The sequence below is a fragment of the Apodemus sylvaticus genome, chromosome 10 (assembly GCF_947179515.1).
Source record: "Apodemus sylvaticus chromosome 10, mApoSyl1.1, whole genome shotgun sequence".
NCBI classification, from domain to species: Eukaryota; Metazoa; Chordata; class Mammalia; order Rodentia; family Muridae; genus Apodemus; species Apodemus sylvaticus.
The window spans coordinates 45767710-45787037 of record NC_067481.1 but is presented as its reverse complement, the minus strand read 5'-3'; the positions used below and the strand labels follow the sequence as shown (position 1 = coordinate 45787037).

Here is a 19328-nt window from a genome sequence, read left to right as displayed (position 1 = left end):
ATGGAGTGAGACGGGGTCTCAGAATAAAAGAAGGGGGTTAGATAACAAGATGTGTCAAGTGGGAAAGGGAAATAAGACTGAAACTCCATTTTACAGACAAGAAAACTAAGGTTTAAAGGATGTAGGCCCTTCGACCAGACCACAGAGAAATGGAGCCAAGTAGATCTGAAGCCCTCTCTGCTTCAGAACTTGGACCTCCACGACTCTACTGCTCTAGGAAGACCAGGAAAGTCAGGTGGCATATGCCCTTCATCCCAGTCAGCACCCGGGAGGCAGAGGCAAGTGAGTCAGAGGGCAGCCTGTCCTACATAGCAAAGTCCAGGACAGCCAGGGCTACATAGGGAATCCCTGTTTTAAAAAAAAATCAGGAAAGAGGAGGAGAGAAATCATTTTTTTTTGGAGAGGGCAGCGAACTGGGATTTCATGGGGACTGAGCAAAGAAGCCAAGCATGAGAAAATCTAAAATAAAATTCCAAATATGTAATATGTTTCCTGAAACTAATGACCAGCGGTTTCACTGGGAACAGGACATGAATTTGAATGTCTTGTAATTTCAGCTAGAAAAGTCACTGTTGTGAGAGACATTACTCTTGTTAAAATCCTTGTCTCTCCTACTTACTCAGGGTATTAGACTCTGAACAGAGCACTTTCTTCTTATTTTCTTTTTTTATCTTTTCTCTTGAGAAAGGGTCTCTCTATGTAGCCCTGGCTATCCCACTTATTATGCAGATCAGGTTTGCCCCAAACCCTTTGCCTTCTGCATGCTGGATGCAAAGGTGCCTCTATACCTGCCTTTTCTTCTTTTCTTTTCTTTTTATAAATGTTTATTTATTATTATATCTAAGTACACTGTAACTGTCTTCGGACACACCAGAAGAGGGCATCAGACCTCTTTACAGATGGTTGTGAGCCACCATGTGGTTGCTGGGGTTTGAACTCAGGACCTTTGGAAGACCAGTCAGTGCTCTTACCTGCTGAGCCATCTCTCCAGCTCCCTTTCTTCTTTTCTTTTCTTTTCCTTTTCGTTAGAGACAAGGACCCATGTATTGCTGGCCTTGAACTCACCATGTAGTTGAAGCTGATCTTGAATTTCTGATCTTCCTCCTGGGGTTACAGGTTCTTAGTTTACACAGTGCTAGGATGGAGCCCAGCACTTCATGCTTGCTAGCCAAGCATTCTACAAGCTGAGTTACAGTCCCAGCCCTTGCACTTGCTTTTCGTGACCCATCTCCTCATCAATAAAATAAGGCCTTTGAGGTACATTAGAAATGGCAGATATGTGTTCATCGTGTCATGGCTTCCTAGCATTCTGTGTTGAGACGATTCTGAAGCTGAATCTGGAAACAGCGGGAGATAGTGCAGTGATCGATTTGTAATGTCTGTCTTGGTTGCTGGAGGAGAAAGGATAGCTCATGTGCCATCTTTGAAGTATGTGATGTCACCTTGCTTCCAGCTCTAAAATTTTATAGCTCCATGATTCTCACCAATGAGCACACTCTCCAAGGCTCTCTGTCAAAAGCAAGATGGATCTCCTCCTGCCTGCGCTGGGTGGGATGCTGTGCACTGTGGCGTAGCAGGAGAGCCTCTGATCATTCATTATCATTTCAGGACTCTCCTCAGAGGCTCCGGCCACGGGGGAAGGTCAAGCCATGGGCATCAGGGAGATGGATGGGGAGCTGACCGCAGCCCCTACACCTGAGCAGTCAGACCGAGGCGTCCACTTCGTCACCACGGCCCCGACCCTCAAGCTGCTCAACCACCACCCGCTTCTGGAGGAATTTCTTCAAGAGGGGCTAGAAAGGAACGAGGAAGCACCGAGGCCGGCACTGCCCTTCCAGCCAGACTCACCTACACCTTTTACTCCAAGCCCCCTTCCCCGTCTCACCAACCAGGACAACCGCCCTGTCTTCACCAGTCCGACTCCAGCCGTGGCTGCGGCACCCACCCAGCCCCACTCCAGGGAGAAACCTTGGAACCTAGAGTCGGAGCCCCCTGAGCTTTCTATCACTTCTCCCCCTCCTCCAGGGCCGAGTATGGCAGTGCCCACGCTGCACCCAGAGGACAGACCCAGTACTACACCCCCTAGCCAAGCGTGGACTCCAACTCAGGAGGGTCCTGGAGACATGGGCAGACCTTGGGTTCCTGAGGTCATGTCTAAGACCACAAGGCTTGGTATCGAGGGGACCATTGCCACCTCCACAGCTTCAGGGGATGACGAAGAGACCACCACCACCACCACCATCATTACCACTACTGTCACCACAGTTCAGCCACCAGGTCAGCTACCTGCTGGCTGGCAGGGCTGAAAGTAAGGGTGGAGGGCACACCATGATCCTTAAATGCTTCTGTTTCTGACACTACACCAACCTGCCGGACCTTTTGCAACCAAGGGTCAGCCTGTCTAAAGCCTGTGGATTAGAATCAGATAACCTCAAGTTCAAGTTCTGATTCTTCCAACTGTAACACTAGGGGTTTTAGTCAGCCTCTCTGAGCCTCAGGTACAAAGTAGTGATCAGAAACCCTGGGGCTGGAGAGATGGCTTAGCAGTTAAGAATACTTGCTGCTCTTGCAGAGAACCTGGGTTCCTGTCACCTGCATGGCCACTAACCACCACCTATAACTCTAGTTCCAGCAGATCTGATGCCCTCTTCTGGCCTCAATGGGCACCAGGCTCAAAGGTGGTGCATATACTTCCATGCAGGCAGAACATTCATCACACACACACACACACACACACACACACACACACACCACACACATCAAATGAACTATTGTGAGAAATGAAATAGGGTTGCATGGTAGCCACTCAGGATGATTAAGGCGGTCCCATTCTTTCAACAAAGAAATAGACATTCCTAAAGGTCAGCTTCAACTCACATGTGTGCACGAGCGCGCGCACACATGCACACACACACACACACACACACCACAGCTTATTTCAGCTATAGCTGGATCTACATCTGCCCCACCAGAGCTGGTCTTAGCCTCATGTCTCCTCCTGCCTCCCAGGCCCCTGTAGCTGGAATTTCTCAGGCCCAGAGGGCTCTCTGGATTCCCCCACGGCCCCCAGCTCACCCTCTGATGTTGGCCTGGACTGTTTCTACTATATCTCTGTCTACCCTGGATATGGAGTAGAGATCAAGGTGAGTGAGCAGTGTGTCAAGAGGAAGATTGTCCTTTCCCAGAAAGGGGCCTACATGAGGAGAGGCAGACGTGCTTAGGGTACTAGTTGGGTGGGGGGGGTGGCCTAGGGCTTGGGAGAGAGACCAAAGCACGGCGGATTCTGCCTTGTGCCCCACCGGCAGTGGCTGGGAGGGCTTCATGGAAGAGCAAGTGTGTACCGAGCCTTGAGGCTGGATAAATGGAGTAGGAGAGAGTTTGAAGAGGGGTTCAGCCTTGGGTGGGCAGAGGACTGGACGGATGTGGGTTCTGCATCTGGAACCGTGTGGGCGTGGAAACGACACAGGACCACCTGTGAAGACGCTATGGCACCCCAGCCACGTACCTGTCCCTCTCTTCATTCCTCCCCGAGCGCGTCCTCTCCTGTAGCGAGTGCCGGGTCCCAGGAATGCAGAAAACACACCATGGTGAAATCTGTCCCTCATCTCCAGGGCTGCGTACCCTTCCCTTGGAATCAGAAGCGTCTGGAAGGCCCAGACCTGAGCCTGAACATCCTTACTGATGTTCTGCAGGCTTTCAACCTTTACACATTTAGATATTTCCTTTTGTTGCCCCAAATCTGCTTGTCATCCCATTGCATCCAGGTCAGAAACCTGGAAGAGGAGGACAGCATGGTACAATGTGGCTCATTCCCCTCAGCAGCGTGGGGTCCCTTGGTCCTTTTCTCTTAGTACAACCAGCTCACCCACAAACTGTCACTGTGACTGCCCCCCAAAACTCATACTCCACCGCTTCTCTTCCTCCATCACCGTGGCAAGCACTCTGGCACCGGCTCACCCCTCCTGGTGATTTAGTAGCCACAGCTCCCTGTAATCCTCCCTTGCCCAGTCACTTTTCTAAGATGAGCGTGTAATGCTCCTGTCTCCTGCCCTGCTCCAGGGGGCTCTGGCTCTGAATCTGGGCCGTCCTCGTCTCTGCTACTCCTTGCCTCATGACCAGCTCCCTCTTTGTTATGAACAGTTTGCAAGTGCTTGAATGGACTACAGCTCCTTTCTCCCACAAGCCCCAGCTGCATTCTCAGCTTCAGCTTGTCATCAGTCTTGAACCATCACCTACCATCTTAGCCCTTCCCATCCTCCCTGTTTCCAGCCATCCGCTTTCCTGGGTACACTGTATGATGCTAGAGGACCCTCGGAGAACAGGGCTCAATGGGGAGGACAAACCACGGACATCTGACCCCTGCCTTAAAGACGGTTGCGAGTGGAAAGCAAAGCTTTTTGCCTGTCTAAGGGGAGCAGGCAGGAAGCAGGAAGCCCCAGGAGGGGAGAGCAGACGGCTAGAAAGCATCACCAAGCTCCCTGCTCACCAACTCCGGGCCTGCTTCCCACTTGTCCCAGCTCATGCAGGCCCCAGATCTGGGCACGCAGCCAGCTGCACGCGTCCCTAAAGAGCACCTCCTGCTTGCCCCTCTGGGGCAGTCAGGTTTGAGTCTCACCACCGGCTAGGGAGGTAGGGGCTCTCCTTTCCATATTGGCCTCCCCTCTTTCTTCTGCAACTGCTTATTCCTGCTCTGCGAAGCTCCAGGCCCCTCGTTCCAGGCTGACTGGAAGGGCAATTAGGAACAACCACCCCCCTCTCAAGCCATTAGCACTCAGCACCGCTTAATTAAGGTAATTAATGTAAAATCATCACCAAATGAGAGGTGGCACCGGCTGTGGCTCACGGGGTGGAAGGTGCCAGCTGCAGGTGTGAGGAAGGAGGTGGGGAGGGCAAATGCCAGGCTGGCTACCCTACTGTAAACCTGGACTGGCTTCACCCGTTCCTCAACTCTGCCACCCCAACTAAAATCTACGCCAGGCTAGGTCCAGCCCTGACCCCCCCCCACCCTGGGTGTACAAGATAATGGGACAAGATGTAACGGCTAATGGCGCTCTGCCCGCCCTACTCTGGCCCTAGTGGAAGTCCAAGCCCCGCCCTGGGTGCCCACCCTTTAGGTAGCCCTGGGTCTGACACTACCACACTTTTACATCAGAATGCAAAAGCGGTTACCAGGCAACCCTGAGAGGAAAGCCACAGCCCTGGACTGCCAGCAGGAAGCATGGCACGTGCTGGCCCACCCTCCTCCTCATCTTCAGAGAAGCAGAGTCCTTGAGGACTCTGTAGTCTGAGACAGAATCTGAGGTTGGGGGTCAGGGTGGGGACACAGTGGCCACAGCCAGCTCTCCACCTACTTTAGGGAAAGAGCAAAAGATGAAACAACAGGATCTAAGGTTGGGGCTATTTCTGGCTGCCTCCCCCAGACCTACTTCTCCTGGATACACCACACAAGCCACTTGGGATCTATAGAATTACTGATACTGTAGACCAATATACCCATTACGTAGCCGGGGAAACTGAGGCCTAGGCAAGGAAAGGGATTTGCCCAAGATCATTCAGTTAATTATCAACTAATGGTCTTCCATTAACAGGTTTATTTCACAGACAGATTTTGAGCACCATATACCAGGTTCTGTGCTGGGCGCTGAGGACACAGATGCCCCCTGTTCAAGGAGGATGGAAATTATGAGCAGTGCTCATGGGATGCTCAGTGCAAGTGGGATTGGGCCCAGAAGGGCTGCGGCACTCCAGGCTCAGATGCCTCTCCCATCCCCCATCCTGGACGGGCTTCCTGGAGATCAACACTCCCGTTTTGAAGCCCTGTGGGATGACAGGCCTGCTGCTGCCACCTGGTCTTGGAAGGAGCAGATGACAGACTTGTCCCCTGGAGGCTTCCCGGGATGTTTTGAGAAGGCAGTGTTGTGTAGGAGGCAGGGACGAGCTCGGGTCAGGAATGGAACTCACCTGTGGGTAAGCCTAGTATAGACCTCTGGTTCACCAGGATCACCAGGGCGTGTGGGAATTGGAGTTGGGCAAGGGAGATGTGAAGAGGCAGCGAGAGGACGGCACTGTTGTCCACAGATCACACTCCTGAGCAGGTCAGCCAGAATCCAGGCAGAAGCAGCTCTTAATCCACCCCCCTGACTCCGGCCTGCCTTTTGTTGTCTTGTTTAAGGTGCAGCCTGGAAATACCAAAATCTCTGAAAGCCCCAGTTTGGACCACCACAGCCCATAATCTGTTTCCCACCATGCCTACCCATTTCTCCATGATGCTGACGCTCTCCGTGCCCTCTGAAGGTCTGAGCCAGGAGGAGGCCAAGTCAGGCACTCCAGGGTCCAAGGAGTCTGGCTTGCTTCAGCTGAGCATTGAGCACTGGGTTAGGATCTTTCCTGAAAGATCGAGAGAAAGCCTTCAGGACAGAGGACAGAGGATGTGAGCCCTGTGGCTCCACATGGGTTCTCTGCCCTCCCTGGGTAGCCGGTCTCTCATGAGGACTCCAGGCCTTTCTGGACCTGATGGCTTCCTCTCACTGCATTTGCCGTTCTAAGACCCTCCTCGCTGCCAGCCTCTCTTTTGGCTTGGCTGCTCTCTGTACCATCTGGAGCCTGGGCACAGCTGCCCACTGCCCCTGTCCTCATGCCCAGGTGGCCCCATTGGCACACAGCTCTCTCAGGCCAGCTGTCAGTCTGATGGGCAGAGAACACCCTACCCTGCTGAGCCAGGTCAGGACCAGCCCTGATGAGAGCATCAGTAATGTGTGACGGACGGACTGGGTGGGGTGACAGTTCTGGGCAGTTTCTTATTTCCTGGCTCTGGGAGGGGCCATCTGAGGTACTGAGAGTAGTTGGAAGGTGTGACTCTATAGTTTCAGGTCCTTCTTCCTGTCCCTAAAACAGACTATACACACACACACACACACACACATACACTCAGACACACAGACACACAAGGTCTTATAAACAAGCACTGGATCTTAAGGGACTGAAGTCTGCTTCTGCCTCCTATAGCTCAGCTCTAATTGATTGGTTAAGCTTCTGACCTTCTCTGGACCTCAGCTTCTTCCTCTATCAAGGATAAACTAGATCAGTTCCCATGACCCGACTCCCTTTGATTCAGGGCACTCTTTTCTAAGCTCAGGTAGACAATGGCCCCTCAAGTCTTGCTTCATGGTAGCTACAGGCTGGGGCCTTTGATAGATGTCGGATGGCCAGCATAAGGGAGATGACATACAGGCTTACCCTGGTGTCCACTGCCATGCAGGTTGTACCCGTAAAAACGGGTAGCATCATCTTGATTGCTTTGGAGGGTCATGCCATTGGAATATGTATATGTCAGTCCTAGACATGTGACCTCAAGGCTGGCAGAAGGCAATCTGAGCCCTCCCTCCCTTCTGTCCAGGAAGAATCAGCCCCCACTCAGAATGGCCATGTTTTCTACTTGAGCTTCGTCCTAGTCTTCCAGAGGCAGGGCAGTGCTGGACAGCCCAGGGTCCTATGGGAATTGTCCTCCACATTCTCTCTGCTTCTGTCTCCTGTTGCCTGGCTCCCAGGGCCCCTCCTGTCACTGGATGGGGTGTGGGAAGACAGGCCTCATGAGCAGAGCTGACATTTCAATCTGCCTCCCTGACTCTTCAGATGCCTGCAAATTACATCAAGACTTCATCTCCCCCCTTTATCCAACACCCAGCCCTGTCTGGCCCCTGCCAGCCTGGCCTTCCAACAAGTGACAGATTACATTCCAGCTTCTGCACCAAGCCTGCAAATGGGTCCTCTAAACCCAGAGGACCAGCACAGCACAGCTAGTCCTGAACTGCTCAGGGAGGGAAACCATAGCTCTCACCCCCTGGCTAAGATGGGAGCCAGACCCCCTTTCTGGGCCCAAAGAGGTGGTGCAGGAGATCTCAGCTCTCAATTTCTTAAGGTTTGCAGATTATCAAGAAAAAGAATGGCTCATGGGAACTCAAATCCCAACATTTTGAAAAGGCCAGGGCAGGCCAAGCCAAAATCCACCTCCATGCTAAACTCAGGGCCCAGGAGCCTGGCAATAAAGATGTCTTGAAGTCTATTTCTGCAGGTGATTTCCCCCAGGAGACTGGGAGGAAAGGGAAGCTAGCTGCCTTGTACCTGCAGCAAGGTAAAACTTTGCTTCTTAATAGCTGTGTGCCCCTTTCAAAGTTCCTTAGCCTCTCTGGGCCTCTTTCTATTTGGGAGGACTTCGCCACCTTGATACATTGAAGCTGCTCCATGAATGGTCATTGCTGCTGCATCCACCCTCTGATCCCAGCAGAACACAATCAGGTACAGGTTAGAGGTCAAGCTGGAAATACGAGAAACTAGGAGGAAAATGCTTCCTTGATTTCAACTCCCCTGCCTCCTCCTACACCCGGCTCTCTGTTCATCAAAGCACTCTGAGAGACCCACCTGCACCATGCCGATCTGGGAACTGCCAAGCCCTCTGCTCTTCCCCTGAGAATCCCTGCTGCCTGCCGGCAGTACCACTTAAGGCAGAATCGTATGCTGCCTGGCGTCTCTCGATAATTACAGATTCCACGTGTGTGAGGCTTGTTTTCCCAACTCTAGCATCACACAATCTCCAAGTTTGAAGGGACCTCATCCAGCCTCCGCCTGCTAGGGATTCCCTGAGGGATGTCCCCAGCAGATGGTCAGGCAGCCGCCACCCAAATGTGCCTGGGCGGGGAGCTCCTGGCACAGAGAGGGTGCTTTTGCCCTTAGCATCTCCTTTTGAGCCTCCTCTTCAATTTTTCCTCCCTGGCAGGGATGGAAGCCTCTCCTGGCAGCTGCCGTGCATCTTGTGTCCCCACAACTTATCTCTCCTCTACCTCAACCAGGGGGAGTCCCTCTATATCCAGCAGCACTTGTGTCCTTGGCCTGGGCTAGGGACATGCTTGTCAGCTCAGAGGGTCACACTTGTGAGGGACAGGCCTCCAGGGACCCACACACCGTCATTCCACTTCTCTCCAGTGGGTGGATGAGGAGAAGATGGTCTGATGGGAAGCCTGGGAAGAGAGGAATTGATGGTATGGGGTGGGAAACGGAGGCAGGAAACGGGACAGGGCAGGTTGGGGCAGTAATTCTTGTGCTGATATCCAGAGGGACGGAAATGAGGGAAATTTTTGTGGCTGCACAACAGGGAACTGAGGCTGGGGGAGCCACTGGAACTGATCGTGAGTGGGGAGCTTGGACTTCGTCCTCTGAGCACCTGAAGTCACCACAGAGGTTTGAATGGGAGAGGAAGAGACCTGACCTGGGGCAGAATGTTTGGGAGTAGGAAGGTTAGGATGTGCACAGAAGCCACTCTCAGAAACAGTAGGCACGAGAGTGGGGATACAAAACTAGCTGGGATGCTTGAAGGATAAAATAGGGGAGGGTTTGGTGACTCACTGGGCACCACTTAACCCTTGAAGGTGCAGTCTCAGAGCAAGGAGCTACAGACCTTAGAGCTCAGAGATTTGTCTCTATTGCTGGAGTATCTCTAAAATTCAGAGAACGAGTTCATGGGTCTCAGGTGGGATCTAAGGGTCACCCCCTTTCTTTTCTTTACTTCTCTCTTTGTGTGTAAGTGTGTCTAGTGTGGGAGCCAGGTGGGAAAGGGGCATGTTAAACCAAGGATGATGACCTTGGTTACTTAGCAACTTCTGAATCACCTGTATCTACCTCCCATGTGCTGGGATGACAGGCACATATCTCCGTTTATGTAGCTGCTTCTGTGCTAAGCAAGCACCCAACCAGCAGGGCTACATCCCAACCCTGGCTCTGTTTCTCCCAGAAGCCCCTATGTGATGTAGCCTCTGCTGATGTAGAGCATTTTGAGCAGCAAAGCTCTCCTGGGCATGGTGGTACAGACTGTAATCCCAGCAGTTAAGAGGCTGAGGCAGGAGAATCACAAACTTGAGACTAGCCTGAGCCACATAATGAAATTCTATTAAAAAATAATAATACGAAATTAAATGAAACCTAAGTACCGTACTTGCCTAGGAGCTCGGGGTCAAGATGAGCCCCTCTATCTCTAGGCACTCAATCTGGTGCTCTGTCTATCAGCCCACAGCATCGTGTCTGTGGTCAGAACCTGTTGTCTGACCTTCAAGGGAAGCATGCTCAGGAACTAAGGGTCTCTGGAACAGGAGGGTAGCAAAGGGGCCTCTGACAACCAAAAGAAGTGACCAGAGTACTTATGACATGAGACTAGGCCAAGCTGACAGGCCAGCAGGGACCTTGCTTGCCAGGACCCGTAGAGCCAGCCATAGAGTCTGGAATAGTCCCACAGGCTACAGACTCAGGCTATAGGAGAAATACTGGGTGATTTAAACAAACAAACAAACAAACAAACAAACAAAAAAACCTGTGATGTGCAGCAGGGACAGAGACTATCGATGGCTTCAGTTCAGAAAATACTGATGTGAAGGGAGGAGTAGGTTAAGGCCTCCAGGTAGGGAGGCTGTGGAGGAGGTAGCTTCGGTGATCTAGGTGAGCAATAATCCTGATGAGCTAGGAAGCGGCAGCCAAGAGGAAGGCAACTGAACAGATCCGCCGTCCATCTGACAGACCAAATGACGATCGGATGCAGGGCATGAGGGAAGAGGCAAGGTGTGGGTGCCCAGGTAGTGAGTGAGATTATTGTCAGCAGCTTGGGGATCTGCTGGCTTACAGCGAGGCAGGCCGGGTGTGAGGGGTATGTGTGTCATATATCAGGAATGTCCAGGGGAAGCTGAGTACATGGGTCTGGTATTTAGGCCCTCACATCCCATCAAATTTACAAATGAGAAAACAGAGCCCAGAGAAGGAAGCCATAGAAAACCGATAGGGAGTTCTGCTCTGTGTGATCTTGGGTAACTTGCTTAAGATCTCTGATCTTTGGGCCCCATCTCTTACTTATGAGGAGGCAGGATGGGCTCTTCCTGTGTGGAGTGCCTAGTATGGGGGCTCTAGTGTACAAGTGGCTAGCGTGTGACACTGCTGGAGTCACGGGCCAGCAGGGCGCAGGTACAAGAAGTCCTGATAGCACCGCTCTGTCCTCTCCCATTCCACCCATGCAGGTGGAGAACATCAGCCTTCAGGAAGGGGAGACCATAACCGTGGAGGGCCTGGGGGGCCCTGATCCACTGCCCTTGGCTAACCAGTCTTTCCTGCTGAGGGGACAAGTCATCCGGAGTCCCACCCACCAAGCTGCCCTGAGGTTCCAAAGCCTTCCACTACCTGGCACTTTCCATTTCCGCTACCAAGGTAAGGCCCGAGCGACTGAGAGAGGTGCCAGCCATGACTGGCTGCTCTCCTGGGTGGCCTTGATGTCCTCACAGCCTGGGTCGGGGAGGAGCTGAAGGGACTTGACAATGACCATCTGGAGGTCTTTAGCTAAGCAGACTGGCTTTCCTTGCCCACTTGGGATCCAGCCTATTCCCCTCATGGTAATTGAGGGCGCCTTAGGAAAGGAGCAGAGCATGATAAAATGGGCTACGCTCTGACGAAGCGGGCTTCTTGTTAGTTGAACAGGTCTTGACTTTGAACAGGTCATTTGGCTTCTCTGGTTTTATTTTTTTTAATACACTAGTACCAAAAATTTTAATTTTTAATTTTTAAAATTTTACACATTTAGAACAATTATTTGTTTTGTGTGAGGGCAACTTGTGGGAACCAGAGCTCTCCTTCTATCCTGTGGGTTCCAGGGAACAAACTCAGGCTGCCAGGCTTGGTGGCAGGTGCCTGGACATCTGGCTATTTCTCTGGTCCTTGTTTCATGTTATATTGAGAATCAAGACTGATCCATTCATTACTGGTAAGATTTTAGAACTATTTTCTGTAAAATGTTTAGTATTTGTACTGGGCATGGTGGCATACAGAGGCTGAGAGAGGCGCATCTCCATGTGTTCGAGGCCAACCCGGTCTACACAGTGAACTCCAAGTCAGCCAGACACTGGCTGCAGTGAGACTCTGTCTCAAAAAAAAGAAGAAAAAAAAAAGCAAGCATTTAAAAATATTTGGTTGGGAACTGATCTACGTTAATATTTCTATAAATACAGAGTCAAGTCTCCACCTTCACCATAATTCTTATTCATTTTGAAAACACTTAAAACTACAGAAAAGTACAAAAATAAGACAGGATGCCTACATGCAGCAATTCAGAATTAGCCAGCATCTTCACAATCTTCACGTATCATTTGTAGTCTTTAGCACATACCTCAAAGGCATACCCTCCACACAAATACATAGATACACACACAGAGAGACACACACAGACACACATGTGTTGGGTTCCATAGCTGCCTGCAGCTATTACGAAGTAGGTTTCTGGAACAGAAGCTGAGGAATAAATAGGGAAGGGAGGGGGCGAAAAGAAGTATGGCTAAGACAATATTCACTGATCAAAGCCAGAAACTTAAATGGCCCCAGACCTTTTAACAGTTTGGGCAAACCCTTCCCCCCAGACTCCGGGCTGAGTTCCGGTGGAAGTTGTCTAGCTTCTCTTGGAGGTCCTCGTCTTGACTGTTTCGGCAGCTGGGTGGGTCACCTGCTTAATTCAGGAATTCCTAGACCTGGAGAACCTGAACTTAACCTTTACTTCGAGCACTCCGCCCTAGGTGGAGCAGGATCCTGGCTATCTGGGAGAAGTTAACCTTGACCAAAGTCAAACTCTGACCGTGCGCATGACTGCCCCAATATGGCTCTGTACACCCATGCACACATAGACACCCACAGACACACATGCATGCACACACACAGACACATATGCACACATAGACACAGACACACATGCACACATAGACACAGATACACATGCACACACAGACACACATGCACACACACAGACATGCACACACAGACACATGCACACTCAGACACACAGAGACACACACACACACATGCCCACACACAGACACATACGCAGCACACAGACACACAGGCACACATGCACACATAGACACAGACACACATGCACACACAGACACACATGCACACACACAGACATGCACACATAGACACATGCTCACTCAGACACACAGAGACACACACACATGCACACACACAGACACATACGCAGCACACAGACACACAGGCACACATGCACACACACACACACACACACACACACACACACACACACACGAGATGGCCCAGGACAACTTGGCACAAAGTCTTATCTTATGCCACAGCTCAGCTGACCTCAAACTCACCACAGCCCTAAGGCCTCCTGGGTGTAAGGATTATAGCCCCAAGCTGCACTGCGCCCCGGAGCTGCCAGCTGCCATGCTGGCTGGAAAGGAATGTTTCTATGAAGTGCTGAAGCTACTCTCCCACTTCTCAGTCTACTCTTCCTTCTCTGCTCCGCACTCCGCCATCGCTGACGGCTAAGCCATCTACATTACAAAGTTAGCTACCTTTTGAGTAAAACAGAAAGTGCTTCTTGTGACCTCCATTAAGGAGACCAGTATTATAGGGCTTGCAGGACGCAGGACGAGGCAGAGCGGCAGCCTCCCCACAGGGTTCCTTCTTGCCCATCCCCTTCCCTGGCTGGAAGTCAGTTCCATCCTTTGCACAGCTTAACTTTAACTCAGATACGCCCCCTGCCCCCCTCCCGCCCCCCCCCCCCCGCCAGTGCTAACAGGGAAATAATTGGTAAGAACAATCAAGACATTGTCTTGCGTTGGCACAGACCACCTCTGCAGCTGGAGGGGGAGACCTGATGGGTGAGCAGCCACCCTGGAGCTAGGAATGCTCTGACCCTGTCTGTTCACCTTGTCAAGGCTTTGCCACCCAAACTGGGGGAGCAGCCTGGTGTGACAGCAGGGACCTCAACGGTGGGCAGAGGTTATCCAGGCCCTCAGCAGAGGTAGGTCCCCGCCCAGGCAGGGATGACCATCTGGGCGGCCCCTCTAGTCTCCCAAATGGCTCATCAATCCTCCTCAGCAGAGGCATAATTTCATGCCACAGTAACCTTTTCTCTTGCTGCAAATTCCTTTGCACAAAACTCCAGCTCCCTCTTTGTGCTGCCAGACAAAGGTGGGAGAATGCAGCGGGCCGGAGGCCTGGCCCTGGGGAACGGATCCCGGGGAGAGACTGGCAGAGCTGGCCCACTCCTGCTCTTTGTCCCAGCAGCCCTCCCTCCTCTGCCCAGTTTTTGTCAATGATCAGCTCTTTCCTTAATGAGTGTAATTCCCCTAATTATAGACTGTAATTAGCCCTGATCCCAGAGATGGGAACAGGAGGCGCGTGTGCTCATGGGCATTTCTCGTGGGCTGGAGAAAGAGGGTGCCAGGAGAGTGAGAGAGGGCCTGGGGACCCACGTCCATGCAGGCGTTGTCCAAGCTGATGAAGGAGGTCACCGTTGTGAGCTTCCACACAGGCCTGTGGCCGGAGAGATTCCTCTGGCCCAGTCCCAGTCCGGGTGGAGAGTCAGCCTGCCTGATAGGCCCCTCCCTCCTCCATCCAAGCATTCCTGGCACTGGAGTTGGCTCTAGAAACAGCCGCCAGCAAGAAAATAACTCAACAGATTGTGGTGGTGCAGACTCCCTGGGAACGGTTGGTTGTCATGGCAATAGGAGGAAGCTCATCTTGGGAAGTGGCACTTACCCATGATGGAGTCTGGGGGTGCCTCTCAATGCTACCAGCCCCCTGCTTTCACATAATTCTAGCCCACTCCCTTCCCAGGTTGGGCTGGGACTCACAGGGAGATGAGAGCGCAGGTGCTGAGTCTGACACCTGGCCCGTGGCTCCCAGGGAGACAGCCCCTCATCCCCTGGCCTAGGGAGAGTGAAGGACACACTGAACCAGCTCCAAGGCCAGCCTTGTCTGTCACTCTCAGGCTTCTCTGCCCCCAGAGCCAGGATCCCGTATTAACTGGGGCCAGGGAGGAAGCAGCTCAAACCCCTACCCTACCCTACTTTTACAGTATGATAAGGGTACAGAGGATCTCTGAGCCTCAGTCTCTCCCAACCTCAGCTTTCTTTATCTTAAAATGCCCTACCCTACCTTCTTTCTCTCACGTATACCAGGTGAGAAGGAGCTCTTTAGGAGACAGAAAGCACAGCAAATGTAAGATGTTGGTCGTGCTCGCTACTGCCAACATTACCAGCCAGCTTTGGGGGGGACGGGGCAGAGGTGGGTGTGTGCTTTGCGCCAGGCACCGGACACAGGGCCTCTCACTAACCAAGCCAGCACTGGAGGCAGTACTCTGAATCACTGGTTAAACAAAGAATCCATTGAGGCACGGGGCAAAGAAGTAACTTGCCCAAGGTGGTGCAGCAAGCAGAGGAATCGGCTTCCAAACCCAGAGAGACTGAGCAGCTCCCAGGCCAGCCTTGTCTGTTACCTCAGGTTCTTCTCATCCCACAGGCCAGGATCTCATATTGACTGGGGCCAGGGAGGAAGCACCTCCTAAGCACTGCCCTCTCCACTGGCCCATCAAAGATAGCCTTTTATTGGTCAAACCCTCAAAACTCTCTTCTCCTTTTCTTTCTTATCTTTTTTCTTTTTCTTATTATTTATTTATTTTTTTCCAAGACAGGGTTTCTCTGTGTAGCCCTGGCTGTCCTGGAACTCACTCTGCAGACCAGGCTGGCCTCATACTCAGAAATCCACCTGCCTCTGCCTCCCAAGTGCAGGGATTAAAGGCGTGCACCACCACTGCCCTGCTAACTTCTTGTTTTCACATAGTAACTAAGAACAGGACAGGTGAGAACGGCCTCAAAACTGAGTCACAGTCAACTCAAGCTTTGGTAGCTCGTCTGCCCAGAGGCAGCCCCTTTTTATAAAGTCACAGGGGCACAGCCAAGCCTTCTTTTTACTTTGCTCCTTGTCTGCTCCAGGCGTTCTACCTTACCTCTTAGACCCAAGCCAGACTCCCTCTTTACAATCTATTTCTGGGGCTTAGCCTAAGGGTTGGGGTTTGCCAGGCAATTTTATGGGATTTGCTTCCCCTGTGTGGTCATAAACGGTATGACAACTCCAAAAGCAACCAGAGTGGCCAATCCCATCTCCAATTTCCAAGTCAGTGAGTGTGACTTTCTCACACCCTTCCCACTGTCTTTAAAAGTCGTTTGCTGGGCTGGAGAGGTGGCTCAGTGGTTAAGAGCACTGACTGCTCTTCCAGAGGTCCTGAGTTCGATTCCCACCAACCACATGGTGGCTCATAAACATCTGTAATGGGACCCTCAAAACTCTCTTCTCCTTTTCTTTCTTATCTTTTTTCTTTCTTTTTTCTTCTCATGTGTCTGAATACAGCTACAGTGTACTACTCATATACGTAAGATAAGTAATTCTTTAAAAAGACAGTAATTTGCTGACCTACTGGCCATGTTTCCTAGTAAAGTCAGAAGCTACCCTAATAAAGTCTCACTAGTGCTGAACAAGGACAGCCAAAGTAGACAGGCAAAGAAAGGCCACTAAGAAAGACCTACTAAGGAGTGCTGAGATCGGGAGAAACAGTCTCCCCCAGTGAAGAGCACAGCAATCGATTATCCAATAGCAAATGGTCAGCCCTGAAAACACACTCATATTATACACATTATACACATTATACACATACTCACATTATACAGACTGAACAGGTCATGCTTAAGAAAAAAAATATGCCTATACATATATGCATATAAAAATTAATGAAGAAAAGAGGGCACACATTTGAATGTGAGTAAGGAGGGGGTATGTGGGAGAGCTTGGATGGAGGAAAAGAAAGAGAGAGATGATATCATTATATTATCATTTCAAATACAGAAAAAAATAAGAACAAAGAGGCCTTTACTGCTGCCGACAAGCTCTGTAAGATTTCTTGGGGGAATACTAAGGACATCTTTGCTGTCTGATTTCAGTCTCTCCTTCTGAAATTCGTGTTTGCTTCCTACAGGAGAAATAATGTCTACAAGTCATCCATAATATTTTTCTTTTAGCGCTGAGGCTCAAATATAGGGAACACTCTACCACTGAGTTATTATGTAGACACCCAGACTTCTAGAAGATCTGTTATCATCTGGGTGCCACAGGTCTGACGCTTCTGTTACAGTTTTGGTTTAGCTGTTTGGTTGTTTTTGAGACATGGTCAAATTACATAGCCCAGGCTGACCTTGAACTCAGGACTCTCTGGCCTCAAGAGATTACAGGTACACCAACCATACCTGACAAACATTTCCAGCCTCACTTAAGAAGTAAGGAAACAGCCAGGCGGTGGTGGCATATGCCTGTAATCCCAGCACTCTGGGAGGCAGAGGCAGGCAGATTTCTGAGTTCCAGGCCAGCCTGGTCTACAGAGTGAGTTCCAGGACAGCCAGGGCTATACAGAGAAACCCTGTCTCGAAAAAAAAAAAAAAAAAACAAAATCAAAAGAAGAAGAAGAAGAAGAAGAAGAAGAAGAAGAAGAAGAAGAAGAAGAAGAAGAAGAAGGAGAAAGAAGAAGAAGAAAGGAAACAGCTTGTGTGGTGCACCCTTAATCCCAGCACATGGAAGGAAGAGGCAGGCGAATCTCTTGAGTTCTGAGTAACCTGATCTGCAGAGAGTTCGAGGACAGCCAGAGCTACAGAGTTAGTGGCAGCACTCAGGGGGTGGGTGGGGGAGGGGGTAAGAAAACACTTAGAGAAAGCATAAGTGTTTTTGGGCTTGGGTAGGAACCTCAGGCTCCAAGCTTCCAGTTCTCTGCTGTTCCAACCCCACTGACCTCTATGAGGGAACAAATGGGATCTTCTGTGGGACTTCCAATGCTTCCTCTGAGCCCAAAGACACCTGGAGCAGGCCGTGCGGGCACTCCCCTCCCCCTCCTCTTCTCCCCTCCCCCCTCCTCTTTCCCTCCATCTGACTCCTCCCCTCCTACTTCCCTCCCCTCTCCCCCTTCCCCTCCCCTCTCCCTGACCCCCTCATCTCCTGTCTTCTCCCCCTTTCCCTCCCCTGCCCCCTCCCTTCCTCCTCCCTTTCCTCCTTCCCCTCTCCCTCCTTCCCTTCCCCTCTTCTCCCCCTCCCTTTTCCCTTCCCATCTTCTCCCCTCCCCCTTTCCTCCTTCTCCTCTTCCTCTCCCCTCTCCTCTCCCTCCCTTCTTCCCCTCCTCCCTTCCCCCCTTCATCATTACCCCTTCTGTCTTCACAGCCTATCTCCTGAGCTGCCACTTTCCCAGACGTCCAGCTTATGGAGATGTGACTGTCACCAGTCTCCACCCAGGAGGCAGCGCCCGCTTCCACTGCGCCACTGGCTACCAGCTAAAGGGTGCCAGGTTCCTCACCTGTCTCAATGCCACCCAGCCCTTTTGGGATTCCCAAGAGCCTGTCTGCATTGGTGAGTGGGTCCTCACAAGGAAAGCTCAAAGTCAAACAGAGGAGTAATGGGGGCAGGGAGGATTCTCTGATCTCCATTGCTGTCTGGAACTTTCTATTATTTTTTGTAAGGAAGCCAGAAGATGGTCTTGCAACTCAGTGGTACTGAGCCAACCTACATTTATTACCTGCATCACAGGTCGATTTCAGAGTTGGTTTACAATGTTGCACAGGTAACATGAATGCATGAATGTGGAGAGAAAGCAGGACCAATCAGGGATGACTGCCGCCTTGGCAGACTGCTGGCCACAGGTCCCTCAGGCACCTTCTGCAGTAGCTCTCCAGGCACTGCTACCCCACCATTCCTTGACTGCCTGCTAAGGAATGCTCAGCACTGACCCCTCTGGCCTGGTTCCGCCTTTTCTTCCCCAAGAAAGGCTGAGCTGCTTGCTGGGCCCAGCAGTGAGGGTTTCTGGGCCTCTTGACCACAGAATTCATAGAAGGTAAGAAGAGTCAAGCCTGGCTTATGCCCTGAGCCCAACAGTTCCAGGGAAGGGGGAAGGAAGGCAGGCGTGTAGAGATGCTGGGGAGATGGTTCTGTAGCTAAGAGTACATGCTGCCTTGAAGAGGACCTGAAATCTATTCCCAACACACAGTCAAGCAGCGCTGAATTGCTGAACTCCAGTTTGGGGATCTAACGCCCCCTTCTGGCCTCCACAAGCATTGCACTTACATGTATAAGCACACACTCATATACACGTAACTTTTTAAAAAGAATTATTTATATGAGTACACTGTTGCTGCCTTTAGACACACTAGAAGAGCATCAGGTCCCATTACAGATGGTTATGAGCCACCATATGGTTACTGAGAATTGAACTCAGGACCTCTGGAAGAGCAGTCAGTGCTCTTAACGCTGAGCCATCTCCCCAGCCCTACATGTAACTTTTCACTTTTTTTTAGTTTTTTGAGACAGGGTTTCTCTGTGTGGTCCTGGCTGTCCTGGAACTCACTCTGTAGACCAGGCTGGCCTCCGACTCAGAAATCCGACTGCCTCTGCCTCCCAAAGTGCTGGGATTAAAGGCG

At 51.2% G+C, this 19328-nt stretch overlaps 1 protein-coding gene across 1 annotated transcript in view; it reads left to right on the top strand.

Annotated features, from left to right (window-relative positions):
- Positions 1–242: 242 nt before the first annotated feature.
- Positions 243–19328, top strand: part of Sez6 (seizure related 6 homolog) — a 28725-nt gene continuing 9639 nt past the window's right edge. Inside the window, exons 1-5 of the mRNA XM_052195928.1 lie at positions 243–282; positions 1609–2277; positions 3010–3143; positions 11052–11238; positions 18079–18264. Coding sequence (XP_052051888.1) covers positions 243–282; positions 1609–2277; positions 3010–3143; positions 11052–11238; positions 18079–18264 — 1216 coding nt within the window. The remainder of the gene's footprint in view (positions 283–1608; positions 2278–3009; positions 3144–11051; positions 11239–18078; positions 18265–19328) is intronic.